At 39.6% G+C, this 22,878-nt stretch overlaps 2 protein-coding genes and 1 long non-coding RNA gene across 4 annotated transcripts; 2 read left to right on the top strand and 1 right to left on the bottom strand.

Moving 5' to 3' along the window:
- The first annotated feature begins 47 nt into the window (after positions 1-47).
- Positions 48-20,953, top strand: LOC5668043 (uncharacterized). Of its 2 annotated transcripts, none has more exons than XM_061658747.1 (4): positions 48-197; positions 273-754; positions 19,976-20,369; positions 20,433-20,953. In XM_061658747.1, exons 1-4 carry the CDS (start codon positions 76-78, stop codon positions 20,455-20,457), a joined length of 1,023 nt encoding a protein of 340 aa, XP_061514731.1. In that variant the 5' UTR covers positions 48-75; the 3' UTR covers positions 20,458-20,953. The 2 variants fall into 2 exon arrangements, with proteins under 2 accessions (XP_061514731.1, XP_001689111.2); XM_001689059.2 differs by having other exon boundaries at positions 48-209.
- Positions 10,683-12,072, bottom strand: LOC133393517 (uncharacterized). Its single transcript, XR_009766227.1, has 3 exons — positions 11,311-12,072; positions 11,151-11,216; positions 10,683-11,080 (listed from the first exon to the last, which is right to left on the bottom strand). It is a non-coding gene; the product is annotated as an uncharacterized LOC133393517 (long non-coding RNA).
- LOC3292446 (ER membrane protein complex subunit 8/9 homolog) lies at positions 18,891-19,697 on the top strand. The gene is made up of 2 exons (XM_554509.3): positions 18,891-19,169; positions 19,233-19,697. The coding sequence occupies exons 1-2, from the start codon at positions 18,921-18,923 to the stop codon at positions 19,635-19,637; spliced, it is 654 nt and encodes a 217-aa protein (XP_554509.3). The 5' UTR covers positions 18,891-18,920; the 3' UTR covers positions 19,638-19,697.
- Positions 20,954-22,878: the final 1,925 nt, after the last annotated feature.

The raw sequence follows: 22,878 nt of genomic DNA, 5'->3' as shown, positions 1-22,878 counted from the left end.
AACTTTGTGAAATATTGGTATAAAGTTTTCACGGGCAAACCTTGCAAAAAGTAAACAAATGTAGCAAGCCAAATCATGGCAAGCTCCATTTCAAGTGGTTTTCGTGAGGATTGTTCCGAATTTTTGTGTGATTTTGCAAAATTGAAAGCAACAGATTATCAAACATTTAGTCAAGAATGGAAGAGAACCAATTTCCAGTATATTTTTTTGTAAGTTCACGGCACAATTGAGCATTCTGTTGATTATAAACTTTCTATTTGTGTTTATTGCAGCGGGCGGAATACCGATGCAGAAATGGCAGAATATTTAGGAGAAATCTTTTATAAAGTGAAAAGAATGTTTATCGCCTCAAATAATCCATTCGAACGAATAGGATCGTTTTACCTACTCTATACGTTGTATTTTAAACAGCCGTTATTTATGTTCAGCAAAATACGACTGACTTTGACAGAGTGGCGTATGATGAAAACATTTGCAAAGTATCCTTACAATGAGAAAGAATTGCCGCAAATAACAGTTATCCTATGGAAAATGTTCAAATCAGATGCATTTCGTTTCGTACAAGACGAACTAGAACGTGGATTCGATCGATTTTATTTAAAAAGCTTTGGAACGAGTTATGACAGTTCAAGTTCGTACAGGACAATCAGAGATTTGGAAAAAGAGCTACAAACATTGACGGCGCCTGATGGATTGATAAATGCCATGGAAATTTTGGAAATGGGTTATAACGAAATGAAGGAAGCCCTGGACGGTAAGTAACATGCCGATTTATAACTCTTACTAAAAAATAATAATGGGGTCCTTTCAGTTTTAAGTTCGTTGGCTGAAATTTTAGCCTGTCAGTTGTTTGCATTGTATAATAGTTTTCGAACAGCTATCAAAGTGGGTATAATATATAGATGGGTTTATCTTTAAATTTATGTATTTAAAAAGGCAATTTTTATTGCTTCTGCTTCTGACTGAAGATTTAAAGAGTTTTTTTTGTACACGTCAAGCCTCCAGAAAGCCTGTTTGAGTAAAGGGAAGGACTGTCTAGGATCGAGGTCAACTATTAGCCAAAATCGGATTGGCCATCTTGGATGCCATTCGAAAGCAGAAAGCCCTTGAAAATTAATCATTCCCTCAAACATTTACTACGGTAACTGTACCAGTATTCGGCAGTGTGCCTGTTTTCGGCAAGGTAACTAAAAACGTGTAATTACGCAAAAACGCGTTGAAAATAGTCTCCACACATTTTTTTGCATATTTTTCAAAATATCCAGCACTGAGCACCACTAAGCATTTGGTTCGGATTTCGGGAGTGGGTAGAACCTGGTTGATCGTGGCGGTCTATTTCGGCTGTCACAACTGCTTTGGCAACAACGGCAAATAAAAAATCGCGTAACATACTACGATAGTTTATCAACTAGAATATCATCACTTTCATGAAAAATAATAAAAAATGTTGATATGTGAGCAGTTTTTGTAAAACTGCTGCACTAGTCTGCCGAAAACTGGTACAGTTACACTATCATCAACGTTTTCAGATATCATCAGCGTTTTTCAGCATCATACCGCAGTCTCTGCATTGGCTAAGCCAGATTCGGAAAGGGGTCCCGCGGTCTTGAGATAAAGTGTTAAACCCAGTAATACCGGAACTCGCAGTATTGTTATGTCATGTCGTGAAATGTCAATTTGCTCTGAAGCACTTCACCATTTGAAACATCATTTGTCAAATGCCAGATAATTCCCCTTTTGATTGAATGTTACTAACCATTTGAAAGGTGTAAAACTGTTATAATCAGTCATAATCATATCAAATAATTAATTAAGCGGTTATAATCACCCCATTAGACATGAGCAAAATGAATCAGAACTGAATGATTCATTCCAATCTTTACACTGAGTGAACGAGTACCGCACCGCCAGATAAATGGAAATGATTCTTCCGCACGCTAGCGGTGTGGTATTGATTCATCTCCGCACGCTAGCCGTGCGGTATTGATTCTTTGTGCGGACGTTCTCCGCGCCGACTATGAATGTGTGCGATACATCTCCGCACGGTAGAGGTGCGGTATTGGCAGGTATTATTGAATCCGTTCGTAGCGGGAACGTGCGGCGCTCACATGAAATTCTAGGGATGGCAACACATCTCATGAGCCCGGTCCTACAACGCCGCGGTGAATAACTGTAGCAACCATCTACGTACGTTAGGAAAATGAGTGTCGGGACGTACGCCGCCGCTACGAACGGATTCAATAATCAGCCGTATTGATTCTCCGTTCGGAAACTCTCCATACCGATCATGAAAGTGTGCAACAAACCACCGCACGCGGTGCGGAGTTCATTCTCCTACTCAGAAAATCAGCATGCTTTTTCGATCTGATAGTGTGACTAGAACGAGAAGGCTTCTGTTATCCATGTCTTCTTTCTCGTTCTGCAAAATAGCGATACAATCTCGCTCTAGTAGTTTTTTTTCACCAGATCGAAACTGCAGGTAATTTTCCATATGTTAGAAGCACCCCATGTCGGCTTTGAATATATGAAAAGATTCTCCTCATGGACTATAGTTAACCAGTTTTTTTTTAAACTGTACGATTAATTGAATGAGTGTTATGAATCCGTTGTTTTGAACGGCGATAAATTTACATTTTTTATAAAAATACTTTAAACGAGTAGAACACAAAATAAAAAATGATATAAGAAAATTAAGCAAATCGTGATAAATTTAAAGTTTAGTTGAGCATTAAAACAACTTTGATTTCCTTTTTCTCTGCTTGTAAATGTAACTATATAAAAATAAAAAATAAAATAGGGTGTACATTCTTGCAGCATAAAATCGATATTTAAAAACATGCTGCACCTCGGGCGTGCGAAAGAATCACCGCACGCGTTCAGTTCATTTCACTGAGCGAACTGGACCGCACCTGATCTTTAAAAAAAATCATTTTTCCCATGACTACACCCCATGCGTACAACATTATTCGAAAATTAGTGACATTTGGGCTGAAAATCACGAGATTTGGCTTAGGTAATCCGAGAATCTACAATAAATGAGTTTTCTCATTTTTTTAGTTTTTTTAAGATATTATTGTGATATTTTGTTGTTTCTTTATAAAGATAGGGTAAGTGTACCAATTATGGCCATAGCAACCAGTATTTTTGCTATAAAACAGTAAATTTACATTCTGCAACCATGGATGGATTTTTTGTATCAATTATGAACCTTTCAAAATATTAATGCTTCATTAGTTACATGTCAGACACATGCATTTATAAAATATCACTCTTTTAAAATGTGCCGCTAAGATTTTGTTCATCGCTTACCATTTTGCTAAGAGCACCACTATAGGATACAAGCATCTAAACCAATTTTTATATGAAAAAACACCATTATGATGTCAAACGCTTGTTATTTAATAGCTTCACATCAACATTTATCAATTTTGCATCGAAAATGTGCCTTTTTGCCATATGTCCATAATTGGTACAACTTAACAACGATGTACCAATTATCGCACTAGGGCAAGTGTACCAATTATGGCCATAGTACCAATTATGGCCATAAGGAGCACTTTTATTGTATAAAACAATCTATTTCATTTAAAAACTTTGGAAAGTATTTTAATATTAAATATAAACTATGTTCTGAACATTGATTCCAAAACATCGTATAGGAACTGTATCTTTTATTAATTATTCGAGTTTAAAAATGAGTCCTCAGAAGAGTTGACATTCCTTAGCGTTTTGCAAAGACCATTGCGGTTGAAAATAGGTAACTTTTAAAGCTTTTAATCACATATTCTACTCTAAACATAGCCTAGAACAACAACTCAACATTTGATCCAACCCGTCATGCGCAGCCAGATCAATTATTCGTTCTTTATGTTAAGATATACAAATTAATTTTTTTAATTTGAATTAATGTTGAAGTGAATTAAAAAAATTAAAAGAACTAAATGAAATAAAAAGATACTGTCTACGAGTTATCGCAACATCACAAGAAACTAAAACAAAAAAGCCATTTCCAAAGATAACAGGTTGGCTGATAAGTCCCCGGTCTAACAAAGAAAAACACATTTTTTTGTCAAAATTCGTTTTTATTATTCAACATAGTTCCCTTCAAGAGCGATACAACGATTATAACGACCTTCCAATTTTTTGATACCATTTTGGTAGTACTCCTTCGGTTTTGCCTCAAAATAGGCCTCAGTTTCGGCGACCACCTCTTCATTGCAGCCAAATTTTTTCCCTGCGAGCATCCTTTTGAGGTCTGAGAACAAGAAAAAGTCGCTGGGGCCAGATCTGGAGAATACGGTGGGTGGGGAAGCAATTCGAAGCCCAATTCATGAATTTTTGCCATCGTTCTCAATGATTTGTGGCACGGTGCGTTGTCTTGGTGGAACAACAAAATAACAAAAGTTGCTTGACAAAAGACGCTCTGCCTCACAAACTAATTGACATACAGACTAGTGATGGGTAGCCGGAATCGCACCCACGGCTCGGAATCGCTTCCGAGCATTGCTACTCCGGCTCCGATTCCGAAAAATTCAAACCGTCGATTCCGCCCGGAGCCGTCGGAGCCGTCCGGAGCCGTCGGAGCCGTCCGGAGCCGTCCGGAGCCGTCGGAGCCGTCCGGAGCCGTCCGGAGCCGTCCGGAGCCGTCGGAGCCGTCCGGAGCCGTCCGGAGCCGCTAGTCGGCAGCCGGAGCCGTCGGAGCCGTCCGGAGCCGTCCGGAGCCGCTAGTCGGCAGCCGGAGCCGTCGGAGCCGTCGGAGCCGTCGGAGCCGTCCGGAGCCGTCGGAGCCGGCCGGAGCCGTCGGAGCCGTCCGGAGCCGTCGGAGCCGTCCGGAGCCGTCCGGAGCCGTCGAAGCCGTCCGGAGCCGTCCGGAGCCGTCGGAGCCGTCCGGAGCCGTCCGGAGCCGCTAGTCGGCAGCTGGAGCCGTCGGAGCCGTCCGGAGCCGTCGGGGCCGTTGGAGCCGTTGGAGCCGTTTGAGCTGTCCGGAATCGTTGGAGCCGTCGGAGCCGTCCGGAGCCGTCGGAGCCGTTGGAGCCGTCGGAGCCGCTAGTCGGCAGCTGGAGCCGGTCGGAGCCGTCGTAGCAGTTGGAGCCGACGGAGCCGGTTGGAGCCGTCCGGAGCCGGTCGGAACCGTCGTAGTCGTTGGAGCCGACGGAGCCGTCGTAGTCGTTGGAGCCAACGGAACCGGTTGGAGACGTTGGGACCGTCGGGGCCGTCGAAGCCGACAGAGCCAGTTCGAGCCGTCGGAGTCGTTGTAATAGTCGGAAGTCTTCTGAAGCGCATTAATTTCCCGATATCAGCGATGATTTCATTTTAAAAAAACAGCTTACGAGTAAAAAAAGAGTCTTCTTCATTTATTGCTCTGAAGTTTTTTTTTGTATTTTTTTTAAACAATAAAGTCAAAAACAATTGTTTGCTCCGTATATATAGGGAAAAACTATGAATCAAACTATTATTGATCTTTATTTTCATAAAAGATGGACGGATGATTGATAGTTATATTCTTTGTCTTGTCCATGTGCCATCATGTTATTCGGTAAAAAACAAGTGCGGCCTAAACCATACACGTTAGTCAATGTAAACAACCGTGCAAAACTGCCATAATTACACTCGTCTGCCTCGTTCGTATTTTATCAAACCCACCTCCCGTCATAGATCTATTGCTCCTTGACCTCCTAATTTGATTCATTTTTTTTCCTATGTATATATACGGAGCAAACAATTATTTTTGGCTTTATTTTTGAAAAAAAAAACACACAAAAAAACTTCATATCAATAAATGAAGAAGACTCTTTTTTTACTCGTTAGCTGTTTTTTACAATAAAATTATCACTAATATCGGGAAATAAATGCGCTTCAGAATGCTTCCGACTATTACAACTACTCCGACGGCTCCGACGGCTCCGGACGGCTGCTGACTAATGGCTCCGGACGGCTCCGGACGGCTCCGACGACTCCGACGGCTCCGGCTGGCTCCGGACGGCTCCGACGGCTCCAACGGCTCCAACGGCTCCAACGGCTCCAACGGCTCCGACGGCTCCGGACGGCTCCGACGGCTCCGGACGGCTCCGGCTGCCGACTAGCGGCTCCGGACGGCTCCGACGGCTCCGGACGGCTCCGACGGCTCCGACGGCTCCGACCGGCTCCGGCTGCCGACTAGCGGCTCCGGACGGCTCCGAACGGCTCCGGACGGCTCCGAGGTCGGAGTTTCGCACCTACCTTCCGGAATCGCTTCCAATTTTGGCGGAGTCATCCGGAAGCGATTCCGGATTTTTGTTGAATTTACCCATCACTAATACAGACGTCAAATTTTGACACGAAGGTTGAAGACACGACATTTGAAGGTTGATACTATATAAAAATAATATGCATTTAATACTAGCGGCGCCATCTATGTGTCAGACCGGGGACTTATCAGCCAACCTGTTATGCTTTTATGTTTGATTTAAACGACATTAATCATATAATTAAATGTGTCTGAAATTATAAATACTAATTTTCGTTTCTGCCTTACTCAACCACATGCTCGTCATGGGTTCATGCAATATGGGCTATTAGGACTTAGGGCTGGCTATCCTGCTATGGGCAAAATCATTAAGTTACTGAAATCCATGTCGCAGTAGTGGTATAGGCAGGCCTTGAACGATAACGGTTGTTGTGCCGAAGAAGAATAAGAAGAATTTTTAGTTCTGGATTATTTTTCATTATTTTGTTTTAAATTCATCACATAAAGCGATTTTTTGCATGTAAAATACACGATTTTTAAGATATGGCCATAATAGGAACCCTGTTATAACCATAATAGGAACACTAGTGCCATAATTGGTACATTTTAAAGCAGCAATTATTCGATTTTTCTGTGATTAATGATTAAATCAAATCAAATTAAAAAATATGTGCAGATTTTACACATTTCAGGCTTCCAAAATCCGGATAGAAACACATGATTGTGTAAAAAATGAATTTAAACAGCGAACAAAAGTGCGAATTGGTGACAAACTATGTCCATAATTGGTACACTTACCCTAATCATTATTTGATATGATTTTAAACATTTTACAGCTGAAATAAAATTGCATGTCGCGATGCGATAGATGATTTTGATTTTGCTTCATGGCCGCATGCGGCAGATTCACAGGTGCTGTCATTAACGTCAAACCCCTTTAAAAGCTTGCGGCAGAATCGCATGCGGCGATGTTCTGAGCCTTCCCTTATGCGGAAATTCGAGATACACGGTATTTTGAGGCCGTTTCGATCCCCATTTACCATGTATTTCGGGGACCACCTGTACAGTTCTCCGGGCTCATTCTGGTTTGTTCAGTACTCGACCTTACCAATGATGATGATAAGGGTCCCACCTCCACCCCTGCAGGATCAAGAAGGACGAAGCTATCTTTCAAATAGGTAAACTGTATCAGTTTTCGGCAGGCTTGTGCAGCAGATTCACAAAAATTGCTGGTAAACTTTTAATATTTATTATTTTGAATGAAAGTGATGTTATTTTGGTTGATAAACTATTTTTATAAGATATTTTTAAAGGCATTATATTAGAAATAATTGTTAAATTGCAAACATTGTTTTTGCTCCTATTTTCGGCGGGCTGTGTTTCTATTTTCGGCAGCGCGAATACAGAAAATGTTTAAATCAATAGAAATAGGTAGATTTTTTTTAAAAGCAATTTAACACTCTTACTTTCCTATGATTGGTTTGAAAAGTACATAAATTATAAATTTTATGTTGCTCATTTTGGTCATTGTCAATTTTTTTCTTGTCACTTACAGCAACCACTGAAGAAAAGTGACTGTTTGACGGTTATACAATTATAATTGCGGTAAGATACAATTATACGTATCACTTATTGGACCTCATCTAGATTTTTGTGCCTCGATTTTATTTCTGGCGACTGAAACACAGTTTACGCGACTTCAATGGCTGCAGAATAAGGCAATGCGGGCTATCCTTGATTGTGGGCGTTATACCTCTTCTGTTACAATGCGAATGGTCTTACAATGGTTGTCCATAAAACAGAGAGTGACGTATCAGACAATGATATTCATTGATAATCTAATAAAAAGACGTCTACCTTCGTATCTTACGCAAAGAGTTGTGAGAGGAGTAGACATTCACAATTACCTCACACGGGGAGCTAATGCTCCAAGAGTGCCAAACTATATGACTGCAGGAGCCAGAAATTCTTTGTTTCACAGAGGTATCCAGTATTACAATAGAATGCCACAGGAAATTGTCAATGCTGGTTCGTTATCTGAGTTTAGAAAATTGTGCTCTGATTTTGTTAGAACTAATGTAGTCTAAATGTATTGTCAATTGTCAACTCTAGGTGATGATGATATTTTTTTTTCATTCATGTCTTTTGTCCTTTAAAATGCGATGAATATCTTTTAACTAATTTACATTCTAAATTCACCAAAGTTTTAAAACTATAAATATACAAAAAAATAAATAGAATGAGACTACATTGAATTAAGAGACGCGAGCGTACAGTAGACTCCTGGTTTGGAGCTTGGTAGATTGGTGTTGATCGGGCTAATAACTCGTCATACCTTTATGCTTTACTCAGCTCTCAAACATCTACTCGTTTGAATATTTGTAGCTTTACCAAATTCGCAAGATACCTCGAACATCTCAATCCTTTGTAGGGGTCAGAGGTGGGTCATCAACATCATCATCATAATTTTTTTATAGAGTACGGCCCCGAAAAAAATATTATTTTTCTCTTCAGATATTGCTTTATTCATTGTGATTTTTTTTATATTTTATAGAAGAAAGACCGTAGTTTATGTTGACATACGCATTGTAGTGTTCATATCAAGTTTTAAAGGAATATTCTTCCAAATCCAAGGAATGTTATTAGCCGGCAATGCAAATAAATAAACAGTCCTTTAAAGTTCATTTTGGTTTAACCAAGTTCATTTGTTGTTCATTCCTGTTAAAAAAAACGATCGTCAAAACAGTTAACGACTCCTCGATATCGCATATAGGCAAACACAGCGAAAAAAATCGAGCAATATAATTGAACGACTGTTAATTTGTATCGCATACGCTCTTCACGATCGTTTGTTTAACGACGGCATAGGACCAGTCGTTAATATTAACTCAATGCGCTCGCGATGCCAAATTCTAGCAATTTTTAACGACTCTGGTTAATTTTTAACGACTGTTAATTTTAAACCATTTCTTTCGCGATGCCAGCTAATATTACTAAAACGCATGTTTCTATATGATTTATGTACATATTTAGTACTTCTTAAATAAAATATCGATACTCGGAGATTTGAGCTTTTTGTCGTTCATGTGTAGATTTTTGATGCGCCTTGAGAAAAGCTTTTTTCAACAGTTGACAAGCAGTTTTGACAAAGTTAAAAAAAAAACAAAATTTTGTCACCTCCGTGGCGCCGCACCAAAGGATGTTATGATCAAAGTCTCTTATATGAGACCAGGTGGTGGAACAGCCCTTCTGAAAGCTAGCCATTGCAGAACCCGCGTGTCGCTTTTCCGAAGTTTTAATACGCAATTAGTGAAACTACGTTGCATCTTCATTTATCTTCGATTAAATAATAATTATAAGATGATTTTTGTTATCCAAATTAACCGTTTGTTTAGTTAAACTTGTAAAAATATTATAAACAAATGTATACGGGTTTTGAATATGTATGGGATTTGACATAGCTGCTGGATCGAGAACCCACCCCAAGTGACATTTGCTCGAAATGGTTTTCCCATACCTGCTCGATTAGTACTCGATACGCTTGAAATTGTGAATTTATGTGCGATAAAGTGTGTTGAAAGCGCCAAGACTTGGTGCGTTCGTCAATTGGACGTTTCTCTATCGATGGACGATGCCGTCAAGCTCATTTTTCATTCATAGCTATGGTTTTTGATGAAAAACAAAAGCTTTTTTATTGTGACGTTATTCTATAAAAAATGGTATTATTTAAGTATAAAATGGGTACATGACCAACTATAACGATAGGAAACATCATTTCCGAGCGAATCTAGAAGAAAGCAACGAAAATGCCGCATCACAGTTGATTTTATATGACTTTTTCTAAATTCTCTTAAACTGATGTAGTTTAAGGGAAGTTTAAGGCTCCAGTTTAAGGGAATTTGCTCGAATTCCCGATTATTCGTGCTCGAAAATGTCAATTGGGACGTCAAGTCAAGAGGCGATTTATCAAATTGCTGTGTATTCTGGTTTCTTATAACATCCTTGCTTTACATAACAATACTGTGGACCAAGGTGTTATAAATGACAAGGTGAAGTTGTTCAGAGCAGAATGACATTTCTCGACTTGACATATCTCTTCCGGGGGCTCCGGTATAAAAATCGGGGAGGGCTGGTGCGGGGTAATGAAATTTGTATGCAGAGAGTGACAGATGTCCCCCACAATGTCGCCCAGCAAAAGCGATAAAAATCAACCTTCTAAATACATTATCCTTGCTGTGGACTCCGGTCGATGACTGTGTAGGAACGAGGTAAAATATTTGCCAAAATCGGATTGACCATCCCCAACCAACATTATCGCGCGACATTTTAAAATTTTGTATGAGAAAAAACGGGCTCAAAACGTTCTCAAATCGTGCTCATTAGCAGCACTAAAGAGCACGTCTCTGCAACGGTGCGACAGCGTGTATCATACATGTGGTTTCTGTATGCTACATTATTGTTCAATTTCTTTCATTCTCTCCTCTCTCCCAAAACAAACACAGACTCTCTTTCATTTTCCCATTCCACACATTCGCTCTTTATTTTACCTCTTTACTTCTACTCACACATACACTTTTCAATACTCACATTTCACACTGCCAAAAACCGGTGCGGGATACACACGTACCCGTCTTGCCTGCCTTCTCTCCTCGTTCTTCCTTTCCTCCAGCTTTGCCTTCGTCGAATGGTGTGTACGCGTCTTGCTTGCTTCCCTGTTGCTGCTCCCACGTGCTGCACTAGCGAGGTGGATGTTCGTCTCTACCTTCCTGCCGCTTCTCCTCTACCAGGCGCTAGCACGTTGGAGGATCGAATCGTTCCTGCCTTCTTTCCTCTCCTGTTCTGTTTTCGGCACTCCTAGGGATAGAAGGAAATATTAACTATTTTGCCAACAGCTGTTCAATTTAACCTCAAGCACAATACTTACCAACCAATTGAATATTGCTTCTGTTGTGGTCCGTGCTCACTTCCGTTCGTGCGTGTGTTACGATTTCTTTAAAAAAACGAAATTGATTTTATATCACAATTATCAATACAATTCAGTTTGATACAGATTGATATAACCCTTTATTAAAAACTGTACTTACCAAATAGTTTTTCCGTACTGGTTTCACGAGAGAAAAAACGGACACACACCGACGTGTCCTACCGCTTGCAAACTTGATTTCACACTATCACATTTTCATGTGAACGCGAAGCAGCTCCTTCCTCGTGTGGCTATACAGGTATTCCCCGATATACGCCATACTCGATATACACGATTTCGCTATACGCTTTTTTTCTAAATTTGACGGTTCTTTGAACAAGTAGTACTAATTTTAGAAATCGAATGTCAAATGCAAAATATATTCCCTTTTGGTTGAATATTAAAAACCATTTCAAATGGTATAAAATTGAAAAATTCAGTTGAAATTAGATCAAATAACTAATTTAGTGGCTAAAACCTACCACTTCATGCAAAGTTATACGGATATTAGTTATAATTTGACTGAAAACCTCGAAATTCGACTTTCGCTATTGAATATTCGAGATACGCTATTGCCTCCGGTACGCATTGATAGCGTATATCGGGGAGTACCTGTACAATGATACAAAGAGCGGGCGAGAGGAGAACGCTTGCGTGAACGATTGGTGTAGCAAGCGAATTTGGACAAGTCCCAGAAAAGCGAGACGCAAGAGTTTCTCTCCAACGATGGAAAGGGATGAGCTAAATGAAACATGCGAATCGTTGATGCGACACAGCCAAGTCGCAAGCAAATACAGACCAACACCCAGAAGAGCGAGGCAGAATGAAAAATTTTGTGAATGTTAGAATGAGAAAAACGATAGATACACATAAAAATCGCGCGATAATGCTGGTTGGGTCTTGGATGCCATTTGACAGCAGAAATCCCTTGAAAATTCACCATTCCCTCAAACATTTACTATTACAACAGGCATACATGCTCTTCCTGTAAAATGTATGAACCAATTAACATTTTTCTTGTAATGACCAGACCGAAATATCATTTTAATCACAAATCAAATTTGAATCGAAAAGGGCTCTTAGATGTCAAACTGCCTGTAACGAACTTTTGGCTACTTATCAAATCGTTCTACAATACGGGACCTCGTTCATACACAGTCTTTGGGCCACGTTATTAAAATCGGGAGGGGCTGGAGGGGGGTATAGAAGATTATATGCGAATTGACATAACAATTCTCAATGGTGCGCCCGGCAAACGAGCTAAAAAATCACCTTCTTAATAAATACATCTTGCTCGCACTCGCGAAAATTGCGGTAAATAAATTAAATTGTATGGATAATGTAAAGATTATCAACAATTCAAAAAATATGCGAGCTGAATATTGTTCTCAAAATCTCACAATGTTAGCGGAATATTGCGATTATTTGGATGATTTTAGTAGTTTAACGATAAAAAAGTAATTGAGGTTGTTCTTTTAAAACACCACAAAATTAGTGTAACAGATAAAATCGCCGCATCGTCCGACGAAATCATTTTTTTTTATTCCGTCGTACGACGAAATCGCTCGTCCGGAGTTATTTGTCAAATCCCATATAAAATTTCGACATGTCTTCTTTTTTTCAATGTTATTGGACAAATGCTATTGCCAAAAGAAGAAATGATTTAACAAAATGGGAAAGAAGATAAAAAACAATAAAAGAAAAACCAAAGAGTAAATAGGGTTAAAAGTATATCTGCGATAACGTTCTGCGAAACCCGGCAACAGAAAAGAGGGAAATATATACAGGTCTAATCCTCAATGACAACATGTCCCTGATAATGGGGCCCTTTCCGTTTGAAGTTCGTAGGCTGAAATTTCAGCCTGTCAGCTGTTTGCATTGTATAGCAGTTTTCGAGCAGCTATCTAAGTGTGTATAATATACAGGTGGGCTTATCCCAAGGTGTATGAATTTAGAAGGCTGATTTTTATCGCTTTTGCTTCTGAATGAAGATTTTAAGAGTGTTTTGTGTATTCGTCAAGCCTCCAGAAAGCTCGTTGGAGCAAAAGTTTTCACTCGTTCTGTCAAAAAGTGATGCACAAAATTGATTTTAAAAAAAATCTATGAGACCACCTGGACTACATACACTTCGATTCCAGATTCCACCACTTGATCTCTTTAATGCACCTTGGGATAAATGTAAACAACACCGTGTTTTCGAGCAGGTACTCGAATCTAATTCTAGCTTTGTGGCTAGAATAATCTAGACTGAAAATAGCAGGCTAGTTTTTTGTGTTGTTTTGTATGGAGTGTTTACATGATTTCAGCCTCCAACTGTCAAACTCCATACAAAAAACTAACTAGAATCGTGAAGGCCCCCAATGACAGCAACGTCATAGGGAATGAAAGCCTGTCATATATCAGAAGAAGAAGAAGATGACATGCCTTCCGATAAAATCGCATCCTATACTGCACAGACTCTGACAAAAATACCGAATAATCAAATGTATTTTATGAAAAACATTAAATTTGACTTCCGCGAATATTCGTATAAACGTTTAAACTACGTTCTCTCTTCTCTTTTCGAAATATCTCGCAGGTTTTCTATGAAAAAAATCTATGGGATGAGTTTCCGATTGATTGTGTTAAAAAACTTCACATTGTGTTTATTAAAGTAGCTCAATTCACTTGGTCAACCTGTATCGTTTTTGTGTATAAACATAAACAAAACTAGTTGAGTCTAACTTTTTGAGTTCAGTTTAAAAAAAACACAAGCATGACATTCTGGCTTGTAAACAATCTGGATGATTGGCCTATTCCGTTTGAATCAGAAATTTCACGCGGGACAAGCACCTGTGCGTGGAAAATTGAGCTACTTTTGGACATTTCGCGCAGAGAAGTCTCGCTCTACATGTATTTGCACGGTAACCGTTCAAATAGACATACAGCGACAACGTCGCGCCGCAATAATCGAATTACAGTGGAGCGCCGTTTATCCGGGCTTCTCGGGACTTGACCTCGCCCGGATAAGCGAAAAACACGGATATTGAGTCAAATGATATATTTTATGACCAATTCCTGCTTATTTTTTGGATTTTTTTCTTATTTTTTGATAAAAATAACCCAGTGTTTATTTACTTCATGTTTTTCGAAAGAGAATTTTTAAAATTTGCCATGAATTATAGCGTTTTTTTGTGATGACAATGTGCTCTTATAACCGCTTTTGCAAATATCCTCCACATAACGCAATGTCACTTTTGTATTGAACTGTCATTTCTCAACAGCACGGATAAACGGAAAGCCGGATAAAAGGTACCCGGATAAACGGCGCTCCACTGTATCTATTTTTTTTACAAGCCAGATTAATGCCAAACGCAAAAAAATAGATTTGAACACATTTTAACCTATTTTGTTGTGTTTTCAAATAGCGCGTGGCCACGGAGGTAACAAAATGTTGCAAAAAATTTCAACTTTGTCAAAATTGGTTGTCAACTGCAAAAAAGATCTTTTCTCGTGGCCGCACCAATAATATAAACAAACACGACAAAAAGCTTTAACATCTGAATATCATCGATATTTTGTTTGAGAAGTACTAAATAGGTACATAAATCAATTAGAAACATGCATGCATATAGCATTGTTATCGTAGCAATGGGTCACTTACTTACTTACTTATCCGGCGCTACAATCGCTTTGCGGTCTTGGCCTGCCTCAGGAGTGTCCGAAACCGCTCACGGTCTCGCGCCTTCGTCTGCCAGTCCGTTATCCTGGCCTTAATGGCGGACGCCTCCAAGCCATCTTGCCACCTCAATTTGGGCCTACCACGCCTCCTCTGTCCTTGTGGACGGCCTAAAAAGACTTTACGGGCTGGGTCGTCCGTTTCCATGCGTATAACATGGCCAGCCCACCGGAGCCTGGCGAGCTTTATACGCTGTACGACAGTGAGGTTGCCGTACATCTCGTATAGCTCGTCATTATAGCGGCTCCTCCATTGTCCTTCCACACAAACGGGGCCAAGCATCCTTCTGAGCATCTTCCTCTCGAACGCGGCTAAGAGGGTTTCGTCAGATTTGGACAGTGTCCATGTCTCAGAGGCGTATGTGAGTACTGGTACTATATAGGTACTATATAGTCCCAGCTTCGTCCGTCGCGACAGGTTCTTTAAGGTGAACTGATTTTTCAGGCTGTAGAATGACCGGTTGGCAGCCAGCATCCTTGCGCGCAACTCAGCTTCCATGCTATTGTCGTTGCTGACCTTTGACCCAAGATAGGTGAATTGTGGGACGTTTTCAAAAGTGCGTTCACATATCTGCACGTCACGCCTACGTAGATTCTGATTATTTATTGGTAGGCCCGCTGATGTTGCCACCTTCAGTTTGGTCTTTGGCTCGTTTATCTGCAATCCAAGGTTCTCTGCCGCCTGCTCGATCCCTTGGTAGGCTTCTGCTACATAGGAGAGCCGCAGACCAATGATGTCTATATCATCAGCGTATGCCAGGATCTGGGTTGACTTATAGAAGATGGTTCCCGTAGTCTCCACCCTCGAGTCGCGGATGGACCTCTCTAGCGCCAGGTTGAATAGGAGACAAGCAAACGACGTTGGTCATAGTCATTCTAACTAGCCTTATCAGTTTGGCCGGGATTCCAAATGAGCTCATAGCGTCGTACAGTTTAACCCTGGCTATCATATGCGGCTTTGAAGTCTATGAAGAGATGGTATGTGTCGTGTCTGTATTCAGCCATCTTCTCCAAGATCTGCCGCATAGTGATCTGATCAGTGGTTGATTTTCCGTTTCGGAATCCTCTTTGATAGTTTCCGACTATCTCTACGACGTGCGGGACAAGGCGATCCTGAAGGATCAGGGAGAATATTTTATAGGCGGTATTCAACACCGTAATACCCCTGTAGTTATTGCAGTCCAACCTGTCTCCTTTCTTGTATATGGGGTAGATGATGCCGAGATTCCAGTCACAAGGCATCGATTCGCTATCCCACACCTCAGTAACAATTTGATGGATTTCGTTTTCTAGTCGTGCACCTCTATTTTTGAGCAGTTCAGCTGCAATTCCGTCGGTTCCGGGTGCCTTGTTATTTTTCAGCCGAAGGATAGCATTTCGTGTTTCTTCTTTGCTAGGTGGCAGTAGCATGACACTATCTGCTAGTGGCGCTTCTAGCTGTTCGTTAAACTTGTCGTTGAGTAATTCATCAAAGTACTGAGCCCACCGCGAGAGGACCTCTGGCTGGTTACTGATCAGATCTCCATCCTTGATGCGACAGCAGGTTACCTTAGGTACAACATTGTTTCGGTGACCTGCTATCGCTTGGTAAAACTTTCGTGTCGGTCCGTACGCCTCTCTGGTTTGCTCGAGTTCCCGCATGTTTTGCTCTTCCAAAGCATGCTTCTTGAAGCGGTGAACTCGTTTCTCTTCGCGCCTGAGACATGAATATTCTTCTGCGCATGCCCGCGTTTGGCAGACGAAGGCGCGAGACCGTGAGCGGTTTCGGACACTCCTGAGGCAGGCCAAGACCGCAAAGCGATTGTAGCGCCGGATAAGTAAGTAAGTAAGTGACCCATTGCTACGATAACAATGCTATATGCATGCATGTTTCTAATTGATTTATGTACCTATTTAGTACTTCTCAAACAAAATGCGTATGCCGTTGCTGCATTGCACGGTATGCAGTATTCTTTCGTTCGGTCACTTGTCTGCATTCATCGTCGAACCAGCCAGATTTGGTGTTGCCACGACGTGGTGGGAGTATATTTCTTGCACAGTTTATTATTTTTGTTTTTAGAGCGTTCCACCTCTCGCTCGTAGTTTCATACCTGTTTTCTGGTAGCAGAGACTCGTCTAAAGCGGCTTTGAATTCCTGTTGGACACTAATGTCCCTTAGAGAGTCCGTGTTGAGCCGAGGCTGCGTGTTTTCTCCGCCCCCATTGGCGCGTATGGCAATCGGTCACAACTGAGCCAAATAGCTGTTTGTTTACGCTTTTTCGCGAACGTCAAATTTTGTCACTTTTGACAACTTTATTTCCTGGCTGCTCCAGGTTACAAAATTTTGATAAAAGTACAAAAAAGTGACAAAAGCTCACGTTTTGAAAAATTTGTCAGCATTTTGTAACTCTCATAGCCTTTCGCCTAAATATAATACAAGTTGGTTGACCAAGTCAAATGAGCTACTTTGATCTACACGGAGTGAAATTTTGAGCTATTTTTCGTCGCGCGCACCGTTGTAGCTTTATGTCTATTTGCACGGTTACCGTCCAAATAGACATACAGCGACAACGCCGCGCGCGACAAAAAGTAGCTCAATTTTGCAAACAGAGCTACTCGTCTCGCGCGACATTTTTGCTTCATCCGAAATAATCGAATTATCTACTTTGTTTACAAGCCAGATTAATGCCAAACACAAAAAAATAGATTTGAACACATTTCAACCTATTTTTGTGTGTTTTCAAATAAAAAACAAGTTGGTTGACTGAGAAATAAGCTACTTTGATCTACACCGAGTGAAATTTTGCGTTATTTTTCGTCGCGCGCGACGTTGTCGCTCTATGTCTATTTGGACGGTTACTGGAACTACAAATAGGGTAACTGTACCAGTTTTCGGCAGTGTACCTATTTTCGGCAGGGTAGCTAAAAACGTGAAATTCTGCACAAATGCGGTAAAAAATTTCACAAAATACAATTTTGCAGTGAAAGTGTACTCATTTGATATTCACATACGAAGTTTCACACCATTTCATTACGTATTTTCCAAAATATCAAATAAATTGTGCTTTTTTTCGGCAGCTTTGCTGTCAGCCAATCGTTCGGCAGGTTTTGTGATTAAGAGAATCAGAACAGTAAAACTATGAAGTGGTGTATATTAAAGATTTTATGCTTATTTAATTTATTCTAACTTGTTCGGAATTTTAAAATCACGATAAACAGGTTATTTTTTACTTTAAATGCTGCCGAAAATAGGTACACAGTAAATGTTCATTTTTGACAGCTCAATGTTGTGGGCTCCTGCCGAAACTCGGAACAATAACACACTTTGAATTTGGCTGAATATTCCTTTTAAAATTGATCAGAACACTACAATGCTTATGTCGACACATAATATGACCTTTCTTGTACCAAATATCACCAATTTTATGACAAAAAATGCACTAACTTAAGAGAAAAATAAATATTTATAAGCCAGTTCGCACCGTACGCTATAACCATCAAACTGTCAATGGCTGCTCTGTTTAAACGTCGCATCAAAATGGTTGTCAAAACTGGCCAAAAAAAGCAACATAAAATTAATAATTAACGTGCTTTTTAACACCAATCTTAGGAAAGTAAGAGTGTTAAATTGCTTTAAACATTTTTTTGTACATATTCACATTGATACAAACATTTTCTGACCCGTATTCGCGCTGCCGAAAATAGGAACACAGCCTGCCGAAAATAGGAACAAACTGCCGAAAATAGGAGCAAAATCAATGTTTGCTTTTTCACGAATATTTATGAAAAAGGGCTTTGAACCGGCAAATAAAAAATATTGTAACATACTTTGATAGTTTATCAACCAGAATAACAAGACTTTCAAGAAAAATAATGAAAAATATTGATGTGTGAGCAATTTTTGTGAAACTGCTGCACTAGCCTGCCGAAAACTGGTACGGTTACCCTATCTGGCCAAAATAAAACAATATCCCTTAGTGCGAATATTTTACGTTTTTTCATAGGGGCGACTATTGTCACGTATCTGTCTCGCATATGTCTAAGCAGATAAAAACAATTATTTGTGTTTTGCAAAACTCTTACGATTTACCAAAAATGTCGGAAATAATGTTCGATCCCCGTGCGTTTTGTAAAATTATGCTTCATGCAGCAAAGTATCCTCATCTAGCGGTGAATGGGATACTTTTGGCTGAAAATGGTAAAACAAGTACGATTGCGGACGCGGTGCCCCTCTTTCATCAGTGCCTTCATGTGTCGCCCATGGCAGAGGTGGCTCTGGTTCAGGTATGTCACATTTTAAAATTTATCAGAATGATTAAATATTAAAGCATTTATTGATATTTTTAGGTAGAAGCCAAAGCATTGCAAAAGGGACAACATATCGTCGGTTATTATGTAGGCTGTGAAAATTTCTACGATAACCGTTTTGAGCGGGCGCCCGGAATACGAATTGCGGATAAAATAGCTGAAAGTTGTTCCAATGCTTGCATTGCAGTTATTGATAACTGTTCGATTTCGATTAATATGCGTTATCCAGCTTTGAAAATGTGGCAATATCGCGATAATCGTTGGTCCAAAGCTAAATGTGTAGTCGAAAATGACAGCGTTACATTCGACGCTGTATCGTGTCTGTTGCAGCGTGGCGCTGCAAAGGAGTTGCACGATTACGATAATTATCTGGATAATACCCAGAATGATTGGGACAACGTGCATTTAAATGGAGATTTAAAACAAATACTTGCTATGTACTAACTAATATGATAATGTTCGTTTGTCGTCTACGATAAAATACATTTATGATGAAATACAAAAGTGTTTTTTTTACGTAGCGGTGAAATTACATTAATTAAAGGTGATGTTACAGAGAAATTACACTACATACATCCGACGGATATAATTTTTCTCCCTTTGTTATTATTATAAGTATTTTGCTGAACTCCATGCGACTTCGAATGAGAGTATGCAGAGCAGATGCATGCGAGTGCCTTATCATTTTACTAAACTAATTCACATTTATTTATATTATTAAAAGTATCAACAAAATAATAAAATTATAAATTGTTTTGAAAAATGTATGACTTTAATAATAGATAATGGTGTAACCACGGCTGAGACAATAATTGATGATAAAATTCCACAATCATCGTTGATAAGAACAATGCATCAGGATTTAGACTTGTTTAAGCGCATGCTTTACAATAACGAAACCCAGGGTTCATCTCGCATAGATGCAAATGTGGTAAAAAACGACAATGACCCCGTGGGAGCCAAACGTTATGCATTAAGAAGGAAGGCTTACAAACGAGAAATTAAAAAGAAGATGTTTCGCATTGCCGGCAAGGTCAGTCCTCTCTTTTCTGAGGAATCGGATGATCAAATTTCATCTTCTACATTAGAGAAATTAACAACAAGAAATCACCAGAAGGAAGATGATTTCGAAACTAGCGCAATTCGAAACATTCGTCACAGCATGTTGAAATTAAGGTAAGATTAAAATGTAACTTTAATCTAAACAATACATACAATATATTTTTGTTTTGTTTGTAGTGATCATAAAACGGAAAATAGCTAGTGGAGTCATAAAGCGCGTGGCCACGGAGTTGACAAAATGTTGAAAAAAATTTCAACTTTGTTGTCAATGTTGTTAATTGGTTGTCAACTACAAAAAAGAGCTTTTCTCGTGGTCGCAACAAAAATATACACAACAACGATAAAAAGCTCAAACATCCGAATATCATCGATATTTTGTTTAAGAAGTACTAAATAGGTACATAAATCAATCAGAAACATGCATTTTAGCATCATTATGATAGCAATGGGCTCAGTTAGTTAGTTAGTTCTTTTATTTCCATTTTTAAATTTCATTAGTATGAACAATTGTTTGAAATCTTACGCGATAATGGGTACGAAACTATTGTCTCTTCTCATTGAATTCTATGCTTAATGGCAATCTTGGCCGGAAGAACTTAGTAGATTTCTAACAATTGCAAAATTAAGGAACAATTTAATTAAGGGGAAAATACAATTTGAATTGAAACCCCCTTGGATAAATACAAGACTTAAATTAATTTTCACTGCTTATGATACTATGTACAGGCATTAACATAAAAATAAAAATAATCAGCCGTACAGGCGAACTCTTTCGTTGCTGGAAACGTTCGCCGCGACGCTCATTTTCACTCCTTTCCTAGCCCTCTAGATCAAAAATTAGAAAACCGTATAGATTTTGTACTGGCCAACCTAGTGGTACAACCCTGTCCACTCATGAGCGACGAATGTTTCTCGTCGAACGAGTTCGCCGGTACGGCTGAATTATAGTAATTGTAAACCTTAAACTATGTTTTTAAGAGTTCAATTCTCTTACTATTTGTAGTGGGCTAGATGTGCACTTTGTGTTGTAGTTTAATTTCAACCTGGCTAATATTTCTACTATTGTGGGAATGTTACATTCGATGTGTAATGCAGCTGTGTTGTACCACCGAGGGACTCTAAGATTGGCTTTCAAGAATTTATTTTGAGCTCTTTGCAATTTTAATTTGTGTGAGTGGGCACAATTTGACCAAATGGGTACTACAGCATTTTGGTTTTGAAATTTAATTTCGATTTCCTATTAAGAAAACTACAGAATTCTAAAAAGTTTTTCACATTTAACAGTAACATTTTCTGTATGATGTCGTATGTATCTGTATGTCAGTCGTTTATCTAGCGTTAGTCCTAGATATTTAGTATGATCTTTCCGAGAAATTTCACAGTCGTTAATTATTGGTCTAGTACTTGGAAGCATCCGAGAACAGGTATACCTTGTGAAGAAGATAGCTTCAGATTTGCTGCCATTTAATTTAAGTTTCCATTTTGTGGAATATTTACTCTATTTGTTAAGTGCAGTATTTAGATTTATAACAATCCTTTTTGGATTTTTCGCTGAGGATGAAAGCGCAACATCGTCAGCATAAAAGTATTGCTCACAGCTCTTTATGTAAGGCTGGAAATAGACGAACCGAGATCGTCGCGGTACCGCGAAATTCGCGCCTTGTTTATAACAGTTGTATAACAGTAGAGCTGTCAAATCTTCCGCGCCTCCAATCACGCCTGCTGTTTCGCAGAGATACCCAACTTCGGTATTGCTGAGATTTTCGCGGTAGCGCGAACCGATTATTTTTACTTTTTCTGGCGATTTGTGTGAAAACTCGTGTCGAGAAATGAGTTTTGTATTTTATTTTGCACAAACTATGTGAAATAAACAATTTGATTCGCAAATTGATAGAAAAATATTTGTTCTTGGTACATTCAATCGTCACCAGACCTCGGATGGTTCCATACACGAACCGCGATTATCTCGCCTATCTGTCAGATTTTATAACAGAATTGACAGCTCAAGTCATACGCGATTTTCGCGGTACCGCGATGATCTCGGTTCGTCTATTTCCAGCCTAAGGTATGTCTGAGGTATATACAGGTGTCCCCCGAGATACGACTGTATTTGGGACCGAAAATATGTCCCAAATCAAGGCGTAAGTCGAAAAAGTCGTATGTCAAATATCTATGAATGGAGTTGGAATCTATCATATCGTGTTCGATAATGTAATAATGATATTCCAAAAACCGTACACAATCAGCCGTACCGGCGAACTCGTTCGTCGAAAAACATTCGTCCCTCATGAGTGGACAGGGTTGTACTACTAGGTTGGACAGTACAAAATCTATTTGATTATCATATTTTTTATCTAGAGGGCTATGAAATGAGTGAAAATGAGCGTCGTGGCGAACGTTCACAGGAGCGAACGAGTTCGCCGGTACGGCTGAATATAGATATTCAAGATCGGGTAGTTTTGGAATCTTTGGAAATGTGTGTATATCGATAGCAGCCCAGAAATTAAAAAAAAATACATCAATTTCTTGTCAATGACAACTTTTAACTGTCAAAATCAAAATCATTGTATCTGCGAATCGTCGTAAGGTCCGTGTCCGTGTAATCGCTCCATCGCATGCGATT

The sequence above is a fragment of the Anopheles gambiae genome, chromosome 3, assembly GCF_943734735.2.
Source record: "Anopheles gambiae chromosome 3, idAnoGambNW_F1_1, whole genome shotgun sequence".
Taxonomy (NCBI): domain Eukaryota; kingdom Metazoa; phylum Arthropoda; class Insecta; order Diptera; family Culicidae; genus Anopheles; species Anopheles gambiae.
This window is presented reverse-complemented; position numbering and strand designations above follow the sequence as displayed.